The 23600-nt window shown below is 38.4% G+C and overlaps 1 protein-coding gene across 4 annotated transcripts in view; it reads left to right on the top strand.

Moving 5' to 3' along the window:
- Positions 1-23600, top strand: part of SLC12A1 (solute carrier family 12 member 1) — a 52093-nt gene that overhangs the window by 16666 nt on the left and 11827 nt on the right. For all 4 annotated transcript variants that reach the window (XM_074880785.1, XM_074880787.1, XM_074880788.1 and 1 more), the window contains 14 exons: positions 28-138; positions 1077-1188; positions 1682-1809; positions 4740-4824; positions 6551-6702; positions 8274-8381; positions 9153-9276; positions 10211-10312; positions 12165-12320; positions 14067-14166; positions 14252-14363; positions 18208-18348; positions 20217-20323; positions 21173-21255. In XM_074880785.1, coding sequence (XP_074736886.1) covers positions 28-138; positions 1077-1188; positions 1682-1809; positions 4740-4824; positions 6551-6702; positions 8274-8381; positions 9153-9276; positions 10211-10312; positions 12165-12320; positions 14067-14166; positions 14252-14363; positions 18208-18348; positions 20217-20323; positions 21173-21255 — 1621 coding nt within the window. The remainder of the gene's footprint in view (positions 1-27; positions 139-1076; positions 1189-1681; positions 1810-4739; positions 4825-6550; positions 6703-8273; positions 8382-9152; positions 9277-10210; positions 10313-12164; positions 12321-14066; positions 14167-14251; positions 14364-18207; positions 18349-20216; positions 20324-21172; positions 21256-23600) is intronic.

Genomic DNA, 23600 nt, shown 5'->3' with positions numbered 1-23600 from the left:
TCTAATAAAATTTCTTACTGCTTTCAGGAGAGTGATACACTGATGGTAGATGAATCCAATGACATCAGAATAATAGGTACCATAACTGTTGTATGTCTTCTTGGCATCTCTGTTGCTGGCATGGAATGGGAAGCAAAGGTAAACCTTTAAAAGAACATAAAAGCAAGCAGTATATTAGACTACTGTACAGTATTTGTGGGTGAGGAATGCTATACAACAGGTGAAATCTTCAAAAGCTTCAGTTTCAGTTTACGCTTAATCTTTCTAAAAGCAATAGCAGTTTAATCATTACATTCAATGAAAGCTCAATTACTCCATGCTCTTCCTTGAACATACATTTAAAAGAGGAGAGGAAGTTTGTGTTCTGCAGACAGCTTGATTATATTGATTTTTATAATTCATGGCATCATTTAGAGCCTTGGGTAAGTGCCCCTTTTGCCCTTATTTTTGATGCAGCTTGACAGAATAAACAGTAGTAAAAACAATATATGGTTTTATCACTGTACTCTCTCTAGCCCTACTCAGCAGAAGAGCTCTATTTGCTATCCATTTCTTAATCTCTAATGATTTCTGCTATTCCTTCACCTGTAAAAAAAAAGTTCAAAATGGAAATTCAAATGGAAATAATTTAGAGGGTGGAATACAGCTATCGAAATCAGGTCCAGAGTAGCACCCTTATTTTTACATTCTGCTGTAATGGAGACTAGAACTAGTAAAAGAGATCAGAAAAACAATTAGATATTATAACCCTTGAAGTGACAACCCACTGCAACTAAACAAATTTTATAACAGTATAAAAATGTCTTATACTTGATATTAATGCATTAGCTCTTTCGTTTTGCCTTTTCTTGTAAAGAAACTAACATAAAATTAAATTATAACTATATATTTTGTAACCTGCTTAGTAAAAACTATCTGCTCTTGTCATTAGCTGATTCAGCTATCTTGATTCCTGGTATTTTTGAAAACTACAGAAACTATTAATCTGTCATAGGGAACACATATAGATAACTTACTATCTCTACAGTCAATGTAAATTAAAATAATCAGGAAAATCTTTTTGTTTCTATTAATAGGCTCAAGTTATTCTTCTAATTGTTCTCCTTGTTGCCATTGCAAACTTCTTTATTGGGACAGTCATTCCTACCAACAACGAAAAGAAGGCAAGAGGCTTTTTTAATTACCAAGGCAAGTAACCTTGCTATCTATCATAAATAATAAGTTTGCATTCTTTTTGGCTTCATATTGAATTAAGGATTCCACTGAAAAGGGTCACAAGATCAGGATCTTCTGCCCGAGTTTAAGTAAGCTTGCAAACCAAGGGAATTTATTTCATCTTTAATTTTGAGTCTGTCTCTCAGCTGCTGAAGCTGACAGCACAGTTAGCTGCAGCTTGAGTCATTTATATATCAGCAAAGCACAGACAAACTTTTACACAGAGCTAAGTGCAAGTGCTGTAGTGACACTCCTGTCACTTCAATATGGATCTGTAGCTCTGAGATGCAGACAAGCACATCCTACTGGGGACTAGACTAAGGAAATCAAATTCACTTTGCTTATGATATGAGACAGATTCAAACCCAGTTGTCCAGACGTGAAAGACTAGCTTACTCACCTCCTTCATTAAGTAACTTTGGAATCAAATCCTGGTGGTATGTTTCATTTTCACCTATATTTGCAGCATCAATATTTGCAGAAAACTTTGGACCAGATTTCAGAAGTGGAGAAGGATTTTTCTCGGTGTTTGCCATTTTTTTCCCAGCCGCCACTGGCATTCTTGCAGGAGCCAATATCTCAGGAGATCTGAAAGTATGTATTTCATTAACTTCATAGTACTAGGTGTAGGCTGAAGAAAGAACAAGAAAACAAATTATGAATCAACACTATTCAGTTTTAAATCATGTCTTATTTTGGGAAGCAAAACTCTCACTTTTAAGTACATGCTTTATCATTTTAAAACATCACATTTTCTCTCATAATGCATTATGGCTATTTACACAAATTACTGCATTTAGATTTGGGTTGCTATATCATTTAAAAGCATGTTTCAATAACCTGTAATAATATATCATTAATGGACCATTAGCAGCACATGACATAAGAGAAATTATATGTGTATCTCTTGGAACTCTTCTGCAAAATCTCCTACAACATCATCGCAGAAAGCATACCTGTAAAGCTCATGTTTATACTCACAAGAATCAGCAGAGACCTGCTTTTTCTATTCAGGGTCATAGCAAGGGCAGAGCAAACGGAGCATTTAATGAAAGCAAGTATGTCCCAATCCCATGTCACTACTGCTCCTCAAAGGAAAAGCTGCAGGTTTGCAGCTGTGACAAAGGAAAGGAGTGTGAAGAGAAAGGGAAAGGAAGTCCAAGGGTGCCCAACTCTCTTGCTGTGGCCATTCTGTCAGGTCCTCCTCCTCCTCTTGTAGTACAGCAGTTGTATGAGACAATATTTCCAGTATCTAAACATATGGGCAAATTAGAGACAGGAATTAGTTTTAACTTTGGGTGCCCTCTAGTTTTCATGACTTTGTACAGTGCATTTATGCAAAGAGCGTTTAAAGCTGAATGCAAAGCTGAAGTAATTCAAAGCTTAGCAAAGCATTTGGTAAAACATCTCTAGTAAATGTGGAGCAATGCAATACTTCATAATATTACAAGAAATTCAGAAATGCACCAGGGGTATCCATAACTCAAGTCTTGCAATCTAATACTAAAACACAACAACCACCACCAAATAAAACGTCAACACCCCCCACCCCCCCCAAAAAGCCACCAAAAAGACGTGGCTTACACCTTGGTAACTCCAGCCTGTTAAATGAAGTTATTTGGCTTTATCATACAGATATTGTCTTGTATACCATAAGGATTCAACCAAAGGTCTGGTATTTCTGTATTGGCACAGTAGTCACAATTTCACCAGATCCTACCAATCCTGACAGCCAGTTCTATTTCCCTTCCTCACACTGAGTTGCATGCCTCATCTCCTTTGTTTTCAGAGGACTGCTTTTGAAGCCAAGCAGAGAGAGAAATGTGTAGAAACTGAGCCACTAATACCGCCTATGATTTTCCATTTTTAATTAAAAACACAAATATCATTGTACTTCTGTCCAGTGAGACTGAATCAATCTCACACAATCTCCATCCTTTTATCAAACAAAAATTATTCTTTTGCCATATATGGTGCTCTCTATACATGGCAAGGTCCCAAAGCAGCAGCGCTTCTTTCATAAGCTATTTGAAAGAGTCAGAGCAGACCAAGGGAAGCAGTTCTCCAGTTGGGTCTCTGCAGTTGTTTCAGTCTGGCAATAAGTGGATTTCTATAACCAAGTCCTCCAGCTGCAGATTCCCCACTGAGCACGTTTAGATGCATTAGACAGTCTAATTAAATTAACGAGCCTCCCCAGAAATCTAGAAGACAAACTAAGAAGTATTTTAAAAGTGTAAATATGACTAATCAAACTTTCTTTAGAATTTGTTGCAAACACCTATGTACATGCTTCTTCTGTAGCCACTACACACTCAAGTAGTGGGCTAGTCCAAAGCCTACTTAAAGAAAGAGCAAGTCTTCCTAGTGACTTCAGGGGTTTTTGGCGCAGGCCCTAAAGTGCTAAGAGCATATTAAATATGTGTTTAATTATTGATCAAATTTAAAACTTGTAAAGCTGTAAGAAGCTTTAAATCTAAGATTTAATGTTACAGTGTTTAAGACTGCAGCATGAGACTCCACAAAAACAATGACCTGAGACATGCACACCAGAACTGTATAAAGGTCTTATGCAGTTGAAGTGACTTTGCAATTATTTTTCAGCTCAACAAATCCTTACCTCATTTAAAAATTACATTAATTATTAACACAGTTAAGTCATTCATCCATGTTTCACATGACACTCCAAATTTGTACTTGGTATTTTTTTTCCCATGCAATGAGCATAGTTATAGAAGTACAGAAGTCTGTGGCTTAAAATGCATTCCACACATTTTTGATTTAAAAAACTTCACTAAACCAGCTTAAGAAGACAATTCATAACAAGTGCTTCCTAACATAAACAAACGCACACTAAATTGTAAGGTTGGCTAGTATTAACATCCCCTTTAAAATTACAATATATAATGCAAATCTTTGGACTCTTACTTACAGTTGCATGATCGAAGCCGATATTGTTGTGAGCCAGTCTGTTAGCATTATAACCCAGCCTTATTAAATTATCTAAATTAAAAGTCAAAACTGTGAAAGGAAGTAGACTGTTGTCAAGACGCAACTAACAATTACTAGTTGCTAATCACAAAAGTACTGTATTCTGTACAGGGTGACTATCTGCATCTATCTTGCCAATTAACCAAAAATGGTCTTGTCTTGTCATCCACAGGAGTTTGATGGTTAGTTCAGTAACTATTTACCCATTATATAATTCAACATTAAAATAAAGCCCATTACAATGTAAAGTGAGTTTGGAGCTCCCAGAAATGCAGAGCTCAGGACTCTCCTGCTGCTAGAAACAAGACAGGACCATTCTGCTCCTACAGAATATCCTTTACTGTGTCTAGGATAGGAGTACTGCTTCACTATCTACGTGCTGGGACAGGAAATGTTGGTGCAGGTCTAAGAGATTAAAATCTACCCTCTAAAGGTATCTTCATATCACAGTGTGGCAGGACTCCCTAGCGTGTAAATGCAATCAGACTGCAGCACACAAACTCACAGTGTTTTCCGGGTCACTGCTTTGTTTTAAGGATCCACAAGTTGCAATACCCAAAGGAACAATGCTGGCCATTCTGATCACAACAGTTGCTTACATTGGCGTTGCAATATGTGCAGGTACGTACAGAACCTCTGCTTCATGTCTTCATTTATACAGTTAAAAAAGTTTGAAAGCCTGGTATGCAAATGAATGATTAACCTCACTGCTTTTTCATCCTCTGGATTTATTCTGTGGAGAGATAGCTGTTTTGATTTTACTGTATGTAAAAACAGTGGGGGAAAAAGCAACAATCAGCAGAAACAAAAGTCCCTGTTTGGCAGCTGGACTTTCATATAACTTGTATGGTTACTTTTGCATTTGATTCAGTGATAAAGACCACTAGCATATAGTATCCATGAGTATAGTAAAGATTAAAGGAACCTCTGAACAATCTGCTGATTTTTTGTTCCTCATTCACATCGAAATTTTTACATGGCTTCTATTTGCTCTCACTAGTCTTACTGAGCACTCATGAGTAACAGGGTAACACACATATTTTGTATGTTATATGTCAAAGATAGCAATCAATTGCCCATCTTAAAGAAGATGCACTACATGATGACATGCTCTACAATACTGGAATGTGAGGTAACAAAACAGACACAAGAGTAAAAAGGAGACCTGTACCGAAGCCATGAACTGTGTTGGAGGAATATGCAATTAATCATTACAAGGATACAATAAATCTCTGTTCAAGAAAAAGATTTTTCTTTTTCTATTTTAATAGTACTGTAAGAAAGAGTGTTGTAAATTACACTCTTCCTTATAAGCAAATACCTCAATACTGCATGAATGCCCTGCGGGGTACTCCCTTTTCTGGGAGATGAATCTCAAGTCTTCTTGACTTTTGTGGTTCTTGTACTTTATGCAAAAAGCAGAATACTCAAGTCAAGCTGCAGCTCAGCTATTGCATTATTTGGATCTAAATTTCCCCTGCAATTAAAGTTTAAGTAGTCATTCTTCACTTTCTATTATAAATTTGTGTTAATGCATTGTTCTGTTCTCACAAGCAATAGCTGTATTTCAACTTCAGAGCTGTCTACTTTTCAGTGCAATTTTGGGGTTTTTTTTGTCCTTTCTGTTTGCATATTGGTTTGCTAAATAGATAATGGTTACTTTGGGACTCTCAATAACAACGTTTCTGACATATATGAAGATAACATATAAACTTACATTTTGGCTGCTAAAGATGTTAAGATCAGCACTCTAAGTTAACTCCATATGTTTCTTCCTATTTCTGGTTGCAAGCAAAAAAAGACAGCATAAATATTAATAAAGCCAAAAAGAATATAGGTAATTTCTCCTGTTTAAACTTTTTCTCACCATATTGGTATCAGTAGGGCTATGACAATTTGAACAGCTGAGGATATGGGTCTCTAAAGCAATTGTGTGTCCTTGTTAAACAAAAAAAAGGTGTATGCCTAGACCTAGGATGCTCACCGATCTGTTTCCTTTGAGTACTGGCACTTGTAAAAGTGGTCACAGGCAGACAATACACTTGAGTTTGTTAATTTTTTGTTGATCTCTGTCTGGTTCTCTACTCTCAGAAATATACTAGTCCTCATTAATCAACTGGGTGACTATTTTAAAAGTAACAGAAGTAAATATTTTCTTACAGACAACACGAGAAATTAAGCCATACTACAGGGAAGTAATCTCTGCCCAACATGAAATGTTGCTCTTTGGTATGAGACTAAGGCAACAGTTGTACAAAATGTGTGCAGACTAAGAGTCAAAGTGTGGCAAGAACATTCTTCCAATGTCACAAGGAAGGAAAATAATAATATGTTGTTGTTTCCACAGCCTCCTGTGTTGTACGAGATGCTACTGGGAACATCAATGATACAGTTGTACCTGGAATGAGCTGCAACGGATCATCTGCCTGCAGCCTAGGCTATGATTTTTCCAGATGTGCAAGTCAGCCGTGTGATTATGGGCTGATGAATAATTTTCAGGTTTTAATGAGATAATACATATAATCATAAGCAATATATGAATACATAAGTACAAACATGCAAAACCATTAGTTGCTGACAATTAACTGCAACAGGACATCTGCTTTTATCTTAAAAAGTAAAAGACTATAGGAATAATCAAAGGGAAAAGTCCCTTCATTCCACATTACCTTCATACTGCCCATCACTAGCCTTCTCAGCACTCTGGTAAAGTCTTTACCTCCTATTTCAACAAGTACCATGCAGCAGTATATGTTGTAGCTTCAAACTCAAAATCTAGACTTAACAGAGACATCAGGAAGTCCTGTTAGATGAGTAACTCATCTCACTGCTCTTTACACATGGATGTGATTCTACCTCAGGGGTGCTGTGGTCACTGTTAAAGGTTTGTGCCACAGTGCAAAAAACAGAATTCTGACTTTTTAAAAAAAAGTATCCAAAACAGCCGAGTGAAAAATCAAGTGAGAAGTAATGCAGTCTTTCTCCTAGGCCAGACACTGCCATTTTTATTCTTCAAAATAAAGCCGAGGTAAAGCATCAAAGTAAAGCAGTTCTGCAGCCTGACAGCCACGGCTCCCAGATGTCTGTTCAGCCCCTGTGCTTCACAGCCTGTGAGAGGAGCTCACCACCCACCTGCACTTGCTTTTCAACTAGCCATTTGTAGCTTTTAAAGTCACTTGCTTTTTTCCCAGCTGGCTCTGCTAAATGACAGGGCTGGGTAACCACCTTAAAAGGGATATGCCATCCCTGTCACAGACTACTTCTTCCTTTCCTGATCATTTGCCATCCTCACTCCCACGTCAGTTCAACTGCCCAGACCCAGGGCAACCCTTAAAACCAGTGACCTCCCTACAGCCAAAGACAGTTTCACTTCTTGCATTTATCTTTGCCAGACTGAAGTCAGAAAAAAATGTGTCTTCATCTGACAAATCTGCAGGATTAACTGGTTTCTTTCCTGGAGTACTTCCTACACACCAAAAAGCATCTGCCCACCACATTTGTTCACTTCACCTTTTAGCTTCCTTGTCTGGTGCTTCTCAACAATGCTTTTGCTTCAGCGGCCGCAGAGGCCAGTGCAGCCTCTCTGGGAGGGCTGAGGGAGGCTTGGCCATCATTACTGTTTGCAGCACTGCTGTTATGCCAGCACAATCAGGCATTTTATCTCTTTTTTTAGCCGTATTAAACAATAAAAGAAAAAAAAGCCCAAACTAAACCAAAGAAAGTGCCTCCAACCACATTTTGTAGTTTGGTGCTTTTTCCTGCCATTTCCATTTTTCCTTTTTGCTACAAGCTGACTATTTACCCATCAAGTAGAGGCTGTTACTTATAGCAACCAGTTAGCAAAGGAGGCGAGAAAATCTCATGGAGTACTTGTATAAAAATTTGGCTATGCCTCTGTTGCTTTTTTACTGAAACAGGAATAATAGTATTTCCCTACTTCACCGTTGGTGTGTAGTGTGTTGAATTTAGAACTGTGAAAAGCAAAGACATGTAGAAACAGAGTACTTAAATGGGTCCATGATGAAGAAGTGTATCCAAATGCAAGCCTGACTATTCTTTTTTTCCTCAAGGTGATGAGCATGGTGTCTGGCTTTGGTCCTCTCATCACAGCTGGCATATTTTCTGCTACTCTGTCATCAGCTCTAGCATCTCTTGTCAGTGCACCCAAAGTTTTCCAGGTAAAATTAAACTATGTTTTCCTTCAAAGACATAAAATTTAGTTGAACTCTATGTGCCAAATGTGATATATATTTAAGCAACACTGACAGATGTGGGAGAAAGAGGTAGGGAAAACAGTATGTAGAATGTTTTTCAACAGAAATAGGCAGGTCTTTCACCCTCATACAAGGGGGATAATGTTCCTTTGGTCAGAGTTCAGTTTTGCTGCAGGAGCAGGGATACATGTGTGCTTGTTATAGATAGCTTCAAGGCTACTTTTCAGGACCACTTCTATCTACTTACAGAAAGCCATCCTGTAAGCACAGGAGTGCCAGGAATATGCATGAGCTCTCAGAACCACAAGATTCAGGTGCTGGCAGGTGTGCTCAAAAAGGCTGTCCAGAAGCTCTCTGGGCAGCAGCAATATGGACAGAATGGGAACAGAAGGCATGAGACGGAAAGATAACCTGCACAATTTACACCAATCCACTGATTTGTGCTTCAGTTTCCTCCAATTCAGACTCTAGTTGGCTATTAAGTTAATCTTCAGTATTAAGTGCCTGTGATTCTGTTTTACCGCTAATATACCGCTATATAATAATATAGTAGGATATTGGCTTATCACCTCATTTGAATGTTTACGTGTCATAGCTGTAGATGTACTTGAAGTACTAAGATAGATATAATTTTTGTTTAGCAAAAGCCTAGCAAGCTGTCATTCACAGACAGTGAACTTCTTCTGATGCAAGACAGTCCTGCTTAACAGAATTAAATTCTGCTTTGTCTACCAGGCTCTTTGCAAGGACAACGTCTACAAAGGGCTCCACTTCTTTGCCAAAGGATATGGAAAAAACAATGAGCCCATCAGGGGATATGTTCTCACTTTCGTGATTGCTATGGCATTCATTTTGATCGGTTTGTATATCATTACACAACTGCTATAATCTCATGTTCTGAAATTATATAAACTGGTATTTTAACACAATGATTAGCTATGGTTAGAAACATTTCCAGTCAGGTAAGGTCTGGCATAAACCCAAGCACACTCGAAAGTGTAGCAATTCCATTATTAAAGAAGGCAAAAAGAAACCAGCAGGGACTCTAGTAACATCTCAACGCCACCACAGCCTCATTTTCAAAGATGTGGAGTAGGTGCAATTCCTGTCCACTCTGCTGGAAAAGGGCAAAGCTTAGAACTATATCAAATAAGGCAAAGTCACCAACTTTGAAAAGGGTTTTCCAGTTTATATTGCACATAGCTCTGAGGTAATTCTGAGATAATTAAGAAGCCTACTCTGCCAAGTCTTCCCCACAGTCAGGTCCAAAGCAAATCCTAGTTTGCCAGCACTGGTGACAGAAAATCCCAGCTACCATATTTAGGGGTGTGGGGATTTTTAAATTAGTTTTTCCAAGATTTGAAATTCAAACTGTGTGATACTAAGTAAATGGGAAGTTTAGTAGAGAGAATTCAGACTACCATTTAAAAAGCAAAACAATTAAGTTTTAACTATAAGTCTTTTGTGAAATGCATCTGTCCTCTCAATCATGTGTTTAAAATTCTGACATTTACACCAGATCTACATCATTGAGAGCCAGTCTGTGGAATCAGAGTATCAAGTGTAACCTTGCATAGCACATAATGTTATTAATAGCAGCAGCAGCAGACACTACTTAATGTGAATGAAGGTAAATCAAGGTGGCCTTAAATTAGTACCACAGGAAAATACCCAAGCTCTCCCTGGATGACAAATTCAGGCAGTGTCCAGATTTAATGCATCATCAGGAAAAAGCTATCCAACAATCTAGGAAACTGGTGCCTATGTCTGACTTTTGTGTGTGTGTCTTGCAGCTGAACTGAACACCATTGCTCCCATCATCTCCAATTTCTTCCTGGCTTCATACGCTTTGATTAATTTCTCCTGCTTTCATGCCTCATACGCAAAATCTCCAGGTGAGTCTGCATTCACCAGTGATTTAAATGTGGGCTGCATAGTCTGATCTCTGCAAGTTTTTGACTGTATGTCTGAGAAAGCTGCAGTACCTGTAAAATATCTAAGCTAGTGATCTGAGGTTTTAGTGCTCTCATTGAATATGATGACATTTTATTTATTTCCAAAAGATAAAAATAACAGCTCTAGTCCTTACATTTCCTGCAGTTGTACTGGATGAAAAAGACTTTGGTGGATCTCACTGGAGCAGAAAAGCTCCTCCTCAGGGTGTTCTTTTCCCCCTCATTATCACACAACATGGGTGGATAAAAACCTACGCCAACTCTAGCCACATAAAGTAAACAAGGTATAGCGGGGACCCACTACATCCTTCTCCTCCAAACCTACAGTGAAATTTACAGGAAAGTTCATAAGAACAGTAATTGCACTAGAAGTGATACTGTCTGGAAGGGAACATGTAGAACAAGAACAGGTCCACCAAACAGCATCAGCACAGCTCTGCAGTGGCTAGTGGCAGAATTGGAAGGTGAAGCACAGTGAGCTCCTGTCCAGGGGTAACTTGCGAGCCCCTCTCTACATTTGTGCAGCAAAGGAACATACTGGCTTTCAGGCTTGTGCATCGCCACAGCAGAATAAATCTCATCATCTCCATGAATGAAGGGGTGACACCTTAAGGACTAAAGTTGATCAGCTGAGCAACGCTGGTTTTGGCATACAGGAAAGACAATTTCCTGCCGCTGTGAATCAATTATTCAATTCAAGGAGCGAGGAATACATTTTTTGATTTCCAGTGTGAAGAAACTGCATTAGTGACATAAATGCCTACATCAACTTCCTTCCTATAGATCTGCACGGTGCCATTTGTTCAGAGGGCAGAAACGATGAGCACTTCTGCTAATTACCTGCACAGCTGAACAAATGCAGATCTGCTCTACACACCCTTGGAGCTGACTAAAAATTACCTCTGTAGACTTCATGTGCGTGCATCTGACTCTACTCTGCCACTACTTAACATTTCAGACAAAACTGCAGCCATTTTTCTTTTCTCGTTTCCTCCAGTTAATTTCTGACAATTCACAGTGATAGATTATAATAATTGCAAGGCTGCAGGACAGAAAATTTCTTCACAGCAGGACCTTCCCATTCCCTCATTACAAAGATGATCCAAGATAGGGTTGCTCAGCCTTTTGTATCTTCCGTGTTATTTTCCCCTCCAAAGAGTCTGCTCTGTAGAACACCTGGCAGAGACCTGCAAACCATGAAGGCTCACTGTTTGCCTCATCATTTTAATTGCTAGCAGGGGATGGATTCGGTACTGCAGCTGAAGAGCAGCAGGAATAGTATCTTTTTAAAGTCAATTGCAAATGATTTTATTTTTCTGCAGTGAGGCCAGGCTATTTCCAAGTTTAAGACAGGTGCACTTACAGTATTGGGATAAATTCTCTTCTCAGCTCCCATTAATAAGTTCTATGTACATGCATCAAAAGGACATGGTAGTCAATTACCTGGAGTTACAGGAAAATCTATTTTCAGATCTGACCCAGCGAGCTTTAATTCAGCAAAAATACATATAAACAGAATGGCTACTCAAAGACAGGCTGGACAAAGCAGTAGAAAAGGGTTTGTAGTAAAAGACTTGTAAGACCCAGTACCCTACATGCATAGAAATCTACATCAGCCAACACCTGAAAGTATCTGTTGGTACTCATGATGCCCCACATCACATATCACTCCCACCCCTTCTGACAGAGCCTGAAACAAATTGCACACAGGTTTGTATGCACAAAATCAGTGGATCACCATTTGATCAATATATTTTATGCTCTTCCAATTTCCTCAATTCTCTTTAAACAGGTTGGAGACCTGCATTCAGATATTATAACATGTGGGTGTCACTTTTTGGAGCCCTGTTGTGCTGTGGTGTCATGTTTGTCATCAACTGGTGGGCAGCTCTCATCACTTATGCCATTGAGTTCTTTCTATATATTTATGTAACATATAAGAAACCAGGTAAGGCCAGAAAACACTATTATTTTGTGTATATGTTATGCAGCCAGACTGGGTTTTACATTAATTAATTCTCCTTACAGAATTAGACATTAATTTTTCCCCAATATCTTTCTTTAGAAGGAAGTCTGGAGCACTCTATTAAATTTCACTTTATATAATATAGATTAAGAGGATAGTCTAGTGAACATTTGCCTGTTTAACAAGTATGGTTCAGGGCTTTGTATAACCATTCCAGCACACCAGTTTATTCCTACCACATCTTTACTACATTTGGGCTTTCACTTGAGGATCACCCATCATTTTTTTCCACTCACACAGAAAGCCTTACTGGAATTTTGCTGTGCTCTTAGCTGACTCATCTGGGGTTCTCACTCAAAATGTAAGCCTGCTGCCCATTATACAACAAAAATGCAAGCTGAATTACTCATGAACTGATCGTCCACCAGCACCTCCCTACAATTCCTCAGTAAATCAAGAAAGATAGGCACACTTAACTGCTGGAGAAAACAGCTTAGTAGCTCAGCAAATCACAGGAGCTGTCCTCAGAAATCTGTGCACTAATACAATACAGCACTGGTATGAGACTAAACAGGCTGGTTAATCATATCCAGGACACAACTAACCCAGGTCCAGATTTCAGTGCTAACTGAAAGAATTACTTCTGCAGTAGAGAGAAAAACAAAAACAAACAAACAAAAAACCAAAAAAATCAAAAAAACCCCACCAACAACACACCAAATAAAAGAGGCAAGTTTCCCAGCACAAGATGTGCTTTCATTGCAGCTAGCTTGGGATATCAACACCTGGTCTGAGCCTGTTTACGCGGATATTGCTGCACTGTTGTGTGTCCTCCCTGTTTGTGCTCTCATACCCACCTGAGATGGTCTGTGGTTCTCTTCCTGTGAATATCATCAGCTGTAGGAGACTGCACTTGTCACAAGACAGTTGTCAAAAGCATTTAAGGATTTCTACCCTTTCCTACTATATTGCCAGTATCTTTGCTGCAGCTTAAAGCTTGGTTAAATTCACTGAAGACACTGTACAAAAGCTATCTATCTCCTGCTCTCTAAGAGAGTGACTTTTATTCAGCACTTACTTAACAGCAACTGAAGGGTTCAGAAAAGACTAATATTCCTTAGAAAAGAAGACCTCTATACAAAACTCCACTTAGCTGCACTAAGTATTAGCTTTGTATCTTGGTGTAACAGGACTTGACCTGCATTCTGTAGATCTCAAAGTGTGGAAGCTGTTTCTTATCTGTCTCCATCCACCAAACAGCTGCACAATAACAAGAAAATATGTATATGCCAAAATTGGTTTTGGAAAACAATTTTTGACATATATAGTAGAACAGAGCTAACTGGATCTTGCAATGTTCCTTCCTAATGGTTTAATTTGAATCTCCTGAAATTCCACACCAACTACATGACTCAGGACTGTCCATTTTATACATGGGAGAAGGATACAAAGTCAATGGAACAAAGAAAAGAGTTTTTAAGCAGAGGAAGAACATTCCCTACTGTTTTTATATAAAGAATGAGATCAATTATTTGCATGTTTGTTTTTTCATCACACAAGCAAAACCTATTCTATTATGAAGCACAAAGAATGATAGCTCTGTATCTATGAAGCATGAGAGAATATACCCTACTTTGGCTCATAGATAACATGATTGCTGACCTTTGCAACAGAACATAGCAAAAAGCCTATGGTTTAATATGTATTATTTATTTTTATTATATGCAGAAGTAAACTGGGGCTCTTCTACACAGGCCCTTTACTATATTAATGCCTTAGACAGTGCTCTGGCATTAACTACAGTGGAAGACCACGTGAAAAACTTCAGGTAAGATTTCCAGTGAACAGTAGAATGGCTTATTCTGGATAATACATCACCCAATTAAACACAACCTCTTTTTTCCTCCTAACAGACCCCAGTGCATAGCATTAACAGGAGCTCCTATGATCAGGCCTGCTCTACTAGACATCACACATACTTTCACAAAGAACAACGGGCTGTGCATCTGCTGTGAAGTATACACGGTAAGGTCAGCTCATATAAATCTGAAAATTCAGCACCAGTGGGTGCTGAATATCTCCATTACACATTCCACTCTCGGTCGGCACACAATGTTCCCATTGGTGCTGACGGGTGTCTGCGCAGACCATGAAAGAGATTCGCACCGAGAATGAATTTTGTCATAAGTCTTGACAAGAAAGCTATCAGCTGATACAGAGCCTGCTGACAAATGCCTCATTGAGATGCATTTCAGAGTTCATAGTAGATGGATCAAAAAATGGTTTGAAAAAAGAAACCATTACAAGGAAAGATTTTACTATTTTTTTAAACAGACATAGCAAGGCTTTAAAAAAAAACGATCAACCAACCAACCAAACAAGAAAACTTGAAGATTATAGGGCAAGAGTCAAATCATCCAGGCTCTATCTTCAGCTTTGTCACTGATTTGCAGTGTTGGGGTTTGGCAAGTAATTCAGCTCTCTTTGCAGTGGTCTCTCCAAAACTGTAACAATGCTAATTCTGAGGATAAACATGCTCTTCTGAGATCTAAAGAGTATATTTCTAGTTATAAATACACAGGAAATGATGTATCTTAAAGGATAAAGATCTAGTCTCTCATTAGGACAGAACAAAAATAGATGAGTTTGTAGTGTAGAGGAGAAAATGTATTTTATATATTACAACAACCTTTTAATTTTGAGAGGAAAACAATCCAGCTCATGACACCAAATAGGGCTGCAGAATCCAGCTAACAGAGTCAGTCCAGGCAAGATAATGTATTCCTCTACAGGAGTGTAGGAATAATCCATTTGATACCACCACATTGCAGAAAGGGAGTACAGAAGATCTGTGTGTGATTCTTCCCAAACCAAAGGAATCTATAAAGACTGAATGGTCCTTATTCTTCTTTACTACAATTATTGTTAGCTTTCCTACTGCATTCAGTAAGCATAGAATCAATCCCAACAAGATCCTGAGACTATGCATCTTCCTAAAGACGAGTTTCAGCAAGTTTTCTGAATTCTTAGGCACATTTCTCTAATATATATTTTCTATCGAGAACTCACATTTCATTCCTGTCTATACAAAAATCTAAATCTATTTTGCTAGAGTAAGCATTTTCACTGTTTTTTTAATATTATTATTTCTTCAGCACTTAAGCTAAATTTAATTTGGTTGGTAATAAAAGTGTGACACAATGAACCTTTTGATTTGCAAAATGGCAGTAAAAAGTGGATTATAAAATTCCTAGGGACCATGTCAAAGAGCAGCCTACAATATATATCATAACAAATACTGCAAGATTATTTAGCCATAAATGTAACACCCAGGATATTTTGCCTTAAAAGCTGACATGCTGCTAGCTATGCATAAAGTTTTGAGACGCCATGCTAGATAGAACATCTTCCATTCCTTTTTCCCAAAGTGCATCAAGAAATAGTTCAGAGATAGGTAAAATAAATATGGTGACTGAGCATAAAGCTGATTTTAAAGTTATTTGTCTCTGAGGTTGTGGCTGTATGTTGACTTGAACAGTCTGAGTTTCTAGTAAAAAGGGCTATTCTGCTTTTACTCCCTGCCTTCACATAAAATATTTTTGCAAGGTTAGTCTTCAGTCTGCAAATTCACTGGACTCCTTGTACAATTGCACAAACATTGATACAACGGAGGAGTAGGGAAGGACACAGACAGGCTATTATCTGATAGAAGGGTGGGACTGTCCCCTTGGCCAGCAGAAACATACTGTGCAAGCCAGTTGTGAAACTATCTTCAGGTACTCTCCTTCGAGAGACTGGAATGAAGGATAAGACTTTTTTTCTCCTCTCCTTACCCACAAGGGAACTTCAACCTTATTGTTCAAATTACTCCCAGTTCTTCACACTACTCTTCCAACAGCCAGGATCAAACTCTTCTTAAGTTACACCCATTAAATCTAAACAAACTCCAGTAAATTTACTATCACTCAAGAATGTAACATGATCTCGTTAAAGGAAGATCACATGGACTCTCCCATCCTTCCCCTTGTACTTCCCACATATCCATAAGGACTTCAGAAACATACATGAGGGACACACCTGAGCGAGCGTCAACCCAGCCTACTTTATTTATACATATAATACTCACGAAAAATACACAGATAAAAACATGAAATCTGCCAGGTCATTTCACAGCTTCTTTCTCAATGTTGTTTTATGTTTTTTAGATGGAACTAGCTGGAAAGTTTATTTTGAAAGCCTTGTCTCCTTTTCTAGCAGTCAATGCCAATTCACTGAAAGTAAATCTATAGCAGTTATTTGTACAGCTATATAAATGTATAGTACATCCCATTTTCTTCCAGGAAGGCAAAAAAAAGTTTCAGTAAGACTGAAAAGTTTTATAATGACATTTTGGGTTTACATTCAAAATCACCTTTTGGAAATTGATTTTTAATTAAGCTATCCTTCCCATACATTTAATTTTGGAGATAATTTATTTCAGTTTGAATTTTACACCGTTCTTAAATGGGAAATAAATTTTGAGCTTACAGTGTTGGCTATGGAGAAAAAAAAGAATCTAAATCTCCCTCAGCTCTATTTTAACCAGTTTCCCAGCTTAGCAGAAGAAACCACCATATACTAACTAACTTTAAATGCAAAAGATTTAAATATGACTTTTGAAATACAATCTCCTGAGCATGAGTTTACCAAGCCTTCCTAGTTTTATATAATAGGAAACTTTTACCTATTTCTCTAGTTACCCGTTCTGTTGGAACCAAAATTGCAACTTGCCAGCATTCTCAAAAACATTAGAAATTTTAAAAAGCGCAAAGGAATGACTTCTGCACAAAATTAAACTCTGCAGCAAACTGAAGTTCAAAACTATCTGTTTATATCAAACCAAACTGGTACCACTTCTCAAGTCAGGCAAACAGAAATACTCACTGGATTCCAAGTGCTTCCAAGCCAGCTCTATCCTTCTGGCACATCTAATTACTGCTTCTGTCTCTGATGTTGCTGGACACACTCCCACAGTTTACAGTTCTGCTCTTCTATTCTGCCTTGGAAAGTGAAGACTGCCTGTCCAGCCCAATAACACTAAAACCAGTATTTGAGACTCTTGAGTGTCCCTCTCACGAGTTTCATCTTTGCAGATCTGGACTACTGATTCTGCTTCCTAAAGACAACATGAAAGGGAATAAACAAAGCCTAGTAAACCTTAAACTGAAACTTAAGGGCACAGATTTTTTACATCAACTAAATTCCAGATACATGCTTCCCAGACTTCTCTCAATCTTTATAAAGGCCATGCTTGCAGACTTGATGTCTTCCCTGGGCCTAATCTTTTGGGGACCCACTGCCAGCCCATTCTCTGCTGTCAAGTCAGTGTATCATGTCTGTGACTTGGATATGCACATGGATTTTGTTTCATTAAATTACCAAATGACCACTGGAAGAACCTGGTGACAAAGGCATTTGCATCTTTAATTGCATGACAACAACCCTTTTCTTACTATTAGAGCTTAACCATGTATATTTAGATCTGCTGAGACTTGTTTACGTAGTCAAGTCAGGGAGGGACTTTATTCACTCCGAGATGCTTCATCATACCTTAGATATTTTTTTAAGATGTTACAATCCATAGTAGTCCTTCTTTCTGTCAGAATCACTATATTTAAGTAGCATTAACAGCCTCAGCCCTCTCGAACAGAATGTGAATTATGTTAGCAGCACAGTTCTTTTCAAAGGGCTGAATCTCTGTGGAACCTTTTTGGAAATGTATTTTTCTGACTCTCCATTCGCTCCCACAGCAGACTAGGTAACTCCTTCAAAATCACTGTGTGATATATAATACAAAGCCTTCTTAATAATATTTTATTGTATCATGCAGGGACCACGCAAGCTGTGTGTTAAGGAGATGAACAGTGGCATGGCAAAAAAGCAGGCCTGGCTCACAAAGAACAAAAGAAAAGCCTTTTATGCGGCAGTGGCAGCTGACAGCTTCAGAGATGGAGTCAAAAGTCTACTTCAAGTAAGCTTTTTGTTTACACAACACATAGAAGAGTGTTAGATCAAAGCATCCTTTTATGTAAAGCATTACTGTTTACTTGCTAAGAAGTCCTATGTATATATGGATAATGTTATAAACAGAAAGGGCATTCTGGGGGTATGTGTATATTATATTACAGGTTATTTCATAAAGAGATCTAGTTCTGGGCTATGGAATTATGAGACAAGGCAGAGTGATTCTCTCCTAAATGAACAAGACAACATTATAAAAAAAGAGAGGCATCTACAGGGCAACATATGAATGTCTACGCAGCCAACACTCAATACACTTCAAATCAATTCTATTGTTTGGTGTTATGCAGCATATTCAATATCTAAGAATATTTTTGCATTCATTGAAAACTAAAAATGTGTAATATACATTTTCTGCAAACAGAGAGAAGGACATCTAAGTAAAAGAGTCTGCAATATTTTGTTATTACTCTAAGAATACAGCAGATCATTTCCAACAGTCCATTTAAAATGGCCTTAATGAAGGCACAGAGGCACTGCTTTCATAATTCCCGTCTCCCTCCCTCTCTCACATATATGAATATTTAAACATACAGGTACTGAGGCAAAATGTAGAGAAAATTCCCACCCTTTGCACAAAATACACTACTGAAAAGACATTAGTGCAAACTGAGACAGTAGGGAATCGACTAAAATATTCTGGGTAACAATCACCCACTGATAGCCTACCAGGGCTCTTTGTACACTTGCTGAATGGACAGCAGAATTGAGCAAGATGAAATATTGCTAATAAAGATCCCTTTGTTCTATCAAAGCCTCACAAGGACACTTCATCTTGGGTTTATGCATCGTCTCAGTAGGAGATCCTTCTGATGTTTGAGAACTGTTACAGTCTGCTGATCTCTTCCTTTCCATTACTACTTAGACACTATTGCCAATGTCAACTACTGGACCACAAATAATTCCCTTCCAGCAAACAGAAGGATAACCATATCATCATTATTGTAACCTAAGGACTTCTGCATTGCTTTGCCAACCAATTATTCATTTCAATGTAAACAGTGCAGATGTATCACTGCTACTCAAAAAAACCCACCGAGGTTCCAACAGTTTTTATCTATTTTCTTTTTGCTAGTTGTAAAAATTGGCAAGTATAACAGCTTAGCAAGCTGGTGTATTTGTGGGTCTCCTCTTGAAGGTTCCCAATACATTGAGTATCTAGATTTCTATAAAAATTAGGTTAGCTGAATCTGACAACGCTTACTTGTTCAGGTTTTAGCAACCAGGCCCAGTTTTGGTGGCAACCTAGTATTTTGACAAACCATTTGTTCTTCCTGTTTATAAACTGTAATTTTATCTATAAAGCATAATTTTGGATAATCTTTTGGAAAGAATACAGCAAACAGAACAGCAACAGTTTCTAAGTTTAAGGCAAAAACCCCCTATTCTTAAGAAGATATGTCTTCTCTGCATATCTGAGGTGTTTTAAGAGACTTCAGACCCAGTTAACCTATTGAGTACTCCAAATCTGATAAAAGCTTTTTGCTATTATGTTAGAATGAGCATACAAACAGTGCTTGAACTCTCTCTTGATTCCAAGTTATTGAACCATTTTAATGAGAGCATGTCAGAAGAAATGCAAATGAATGCTAATTTAGCAAAACTACATTTCTGTCATCTAAAATCATTTATAGTTGGAATGATTTAGAGCTAATCTTTCTGCTTTCTGCATGGGTATGAGCATGAAGGACATTCATGAAATGCAATCTAGTTGTAAGTGTCTCCAGAACATTACTTCAGTTATCTTTTGCCATTACTTTTCATTTACCATAAAAGCATGTGTGCGTACCTTCTCAAGCAGTGTTTTAATATTGTTAGGCCTCAGGCTTGGGAAGAATGAAACCAAATACCTTGGTGATTGGATTTAAGAAGGACTGGAGAAATGCTGCTGCCACGCAAGTTGAAAACTATGTGGGTGTTATACAGTAAGTCACAGATCAGCACCTCCTTTTTTACTCCTCTTAGACTAGCATTTCCATACAGAATTTGACATGTAGAAACAATGTAAGAAAATACCTACAAATCTGGGTTGACACATGCTAGCTCTGTAAGAGAAGTTTCTGCCCATTAAAAAAGGCTCCTTGGCTTCACACACCTAGCAAGACCTGCTTAGCAAACACCTGGCACTGTCAGAGCTGATGTGGATTGACAATGCTACATAAAGAAGCTGCACTGCTGTCAGCATTGCTTTTGCAGAACTATATTTTCCCATTTTTAGTGGGCAGCAGCTCAAAGAAAAACAACCCTAATGTACATACTTAGGGAATAAGAGAACATCATGGAATTCTTTTAAGCCTAGGAGACAGAGGAAGAGCCTTGCTTCAAATCTCATGTGTGCCTAAGGCTCAGCAGCTCTGTGGGTTGGGATTTAGCTAGGAAACAGCCATTTAGAAACAGGCTTCTCATAGATTCTTGCTCAAAATTCACCTGTAAAGCTGAAGTGAGTTAAAGAACAACAAAACCCACCCCAGCTTTGTTATTTCCTCAGAGAAGGCAGAAAAAAATGACCCAATGGCAACTTAGTTCATAAAAAGTGTTTTCAGAAAGACCCATTTCAGGAATAGCCTATCTGTTCCAATGCCCAATTATACCCTTTTTTTTTTTTTTTTTAAATGAGGGAAGAAAGTTGATAGTACTTTACTTAATCTTGGGCAATTCCTTCTGCAATTTCACCTAGAGCAGCCTAGTACATCGTAGTAACACCTCCCTGTGAGCACTAACACTTTTACTGATGATGTGAAAGGATACTTATTCTTCTTTTTCTTTGTTTTCAGTGATGCTTTTGATTTTGAGCTCGGCATGATTATTGTCAGAATTAGCCAAGGATTTGATATATCTCAGGTCCTCCAGGTTCAAGGTACGTGGTGACTCAATAGTTGAATATCTATGCTGGTTACATGCTCAGCACAAGAAGGAATCTGACCGATACTCTTGGAGTCACCATCTGGTTTCTAGAATAGTTCCTATTCCCATAACTTCTACAGTTCCTCCTTGCCTCTGCAGTTTCTGTCCTGCTCAAAATCCTTCCTGAAGCACTGGCAGTGACAGAAGGAGGCCAAGCCTCACACATTAAGGGGCTCTACACACCAGACAACTCAACTCCCACAGCACTTCCAGCACAGACGCAGACTAAAGAAGTAAAATCGTGTTGTGCCACAGCAGCCAGTCACTCTGCAGCATGTCTCCTTCCTGCTCTTGGCACATCTCTGTCCCTCTGCCCACCTGTGATCTCTGGGACTGGTGGGAACCAGGAAGCTGCACTTTTGGTACTACCTCTGTGGAATGCTGGGGCCCAGAAAGTCCCTGCCCATGCAAAAACCTGGAACCCACAGGAAACATCAGTTCTATTTTTCACCTTTTTGTTCATTCTTCCTTAGGTTAGCAGTGTGTTTCTCAGGGGGAAAAGGAAAACCTTCCACCATACCACAACCATTCAGGAGGATGTGCCATCTGGGTGGAAAAGGCAGAGAGAGACAGAGCATGCAGGCAGCTGCACCTAAACAAAGGGCTTCCAGGAGCCATATGCAATGGTGGCCTTCATTTTTCCTTTTCCTCTTTAGGACACAGAGGTCTTACTGGTTCCTCAGGTACCCTGGGGAGGGAATGACTCCATATAAAAACCCCATCAGAACAATTCTCTAGGTTTTCAGTATGATAATTTTCCTACTTCTCATAAATTAGTCCACTTGAGCAGATATAGCCAAAACCTGAACATTACTCCTAGCGTCCCTTGTCCTCCCCAAGAGATAAATGTTTTGTGTTATAAATGAATTAGATAAAAATCTATAAAGGAACATAGGCAGGCATAAAAAGAATGGCAACTCTTTGCTGCCGCCTGCTGTAAATCTGCCTCCAGCTTCTCCCGTTTCCCAGAGACACACAGACTGCGCTCAGAATTGCTGGGAAGAACACCCAGAAAGGACATAAACACCTTAGCTAATTAAAACCAAAATTAACTCCCCATTAAAGAGGACGGATTCTAGGATGAGGCAACGCTCAAAAGCAAATCACCTCTCAGAATTAAAAGGCGCCAGAGACTCCTTTAAGAAACAAGGGTAGATAAATATTCACCCAGCAGAGTGGCAGCTTGATGTGCATGGAGAGCTACAGGGTAAAACTACAGTGACTTAAGAAAAAATTCCAAACTAATCATGCTTTTTTCCTCCCCTTTGTTGATACCTGAAAGAGATCTGTCTGTCTCCTTGCTTGATGTAAGTCAGAAACTGACTGCTCAGAAGATACAGTCATTAGAACATCAATGAAATTACAGCAAATACCAACTTTGCATTCTTACAAACTAGCATTAAGACACAAGGAATCAGAAAGAACACAGGGGAGAAAAAAGGAAAACCCTCAAATATGCAGAAACGTTTTGAAGCAGATACAAAGTCTCTGCAGTGGAAAAAATGGCTCATTGTATTCCATTATACTTGCTACAGCATTCTGCTTAATAAAGAAACTGAAATTTTAGTTTTGAGTAACCATTAAGATAGTGACTATCATCATGTCTAATGATCAGAAGCACATGGCTGTCATGGATTCTAAAGTAAAAGAAATCATATTATTTTCTGCTGGCAACAGAGTGCCAACAGAGCCAATAATGTTTAGCTAGTGAGGGTTTGGGGGGGTTTTATAAACACAATATCTTAAATGAATTTACCTCACTCTTCTTTCATGTATTAGTCAAAGAGAAGTTCTCGTTATGAAAAAAGTTTACTGCAGGCAATGCCTGGATCATATTAATTAGTGCTCCACCACAATATATTCCACAATAACAAGTGGTACCTTTTTTGCAGCAAAAGTCTAATATTGCTAAGATGAAATTGTTCTTTTGTATTACTGAATTTACAGAATTGATTAGATCTTACATCTTTGCAGCAAATGCTGAAAAAATTAAAACATGAAAAATATTTCAGCATAGAAACTGATCCCATATTCAGGATCCTTTCATATTTCTGAGAATCTCAAAGTCCAAAGCCATGTGACGTTGTTCTTAGAATAGGGACTCAAGGGCTAGAACTCAATACCTCAGCTTTCTCACTTTAGGAAAACAGCTTTCCTAATGTGTTTTCAAATTCCTGGGAAAAGAAATCAACCAACCAAATCCACAAATATAACTCAATAAATAGTATCTCATGTAACTAAAAAAATACAGTAATACTGAATTTAATCTGGAAGAGGAAATCAGAGTAGCACTTCAGT

The sequence above is a fragment of the Strix uralensis genome, chromosome 11 (assembly GCF_047716275.1).
Source record: "Strix uralensis isolate ZFMK-TIS-50842 chromosome 11, bStrUra1, whole genome shotgun sequence".
Lineage (NCBI taxonomy): Eukaryota > Metazoa > Chordata > Aves > Strigiformes > Strigidae > Strix > Strix uralensis.
The sequence above is the reverse complement of the archived record's forward strand: the minus strand, read 5'-3'. Positions and strand labels throughout refer to the sequence as shown.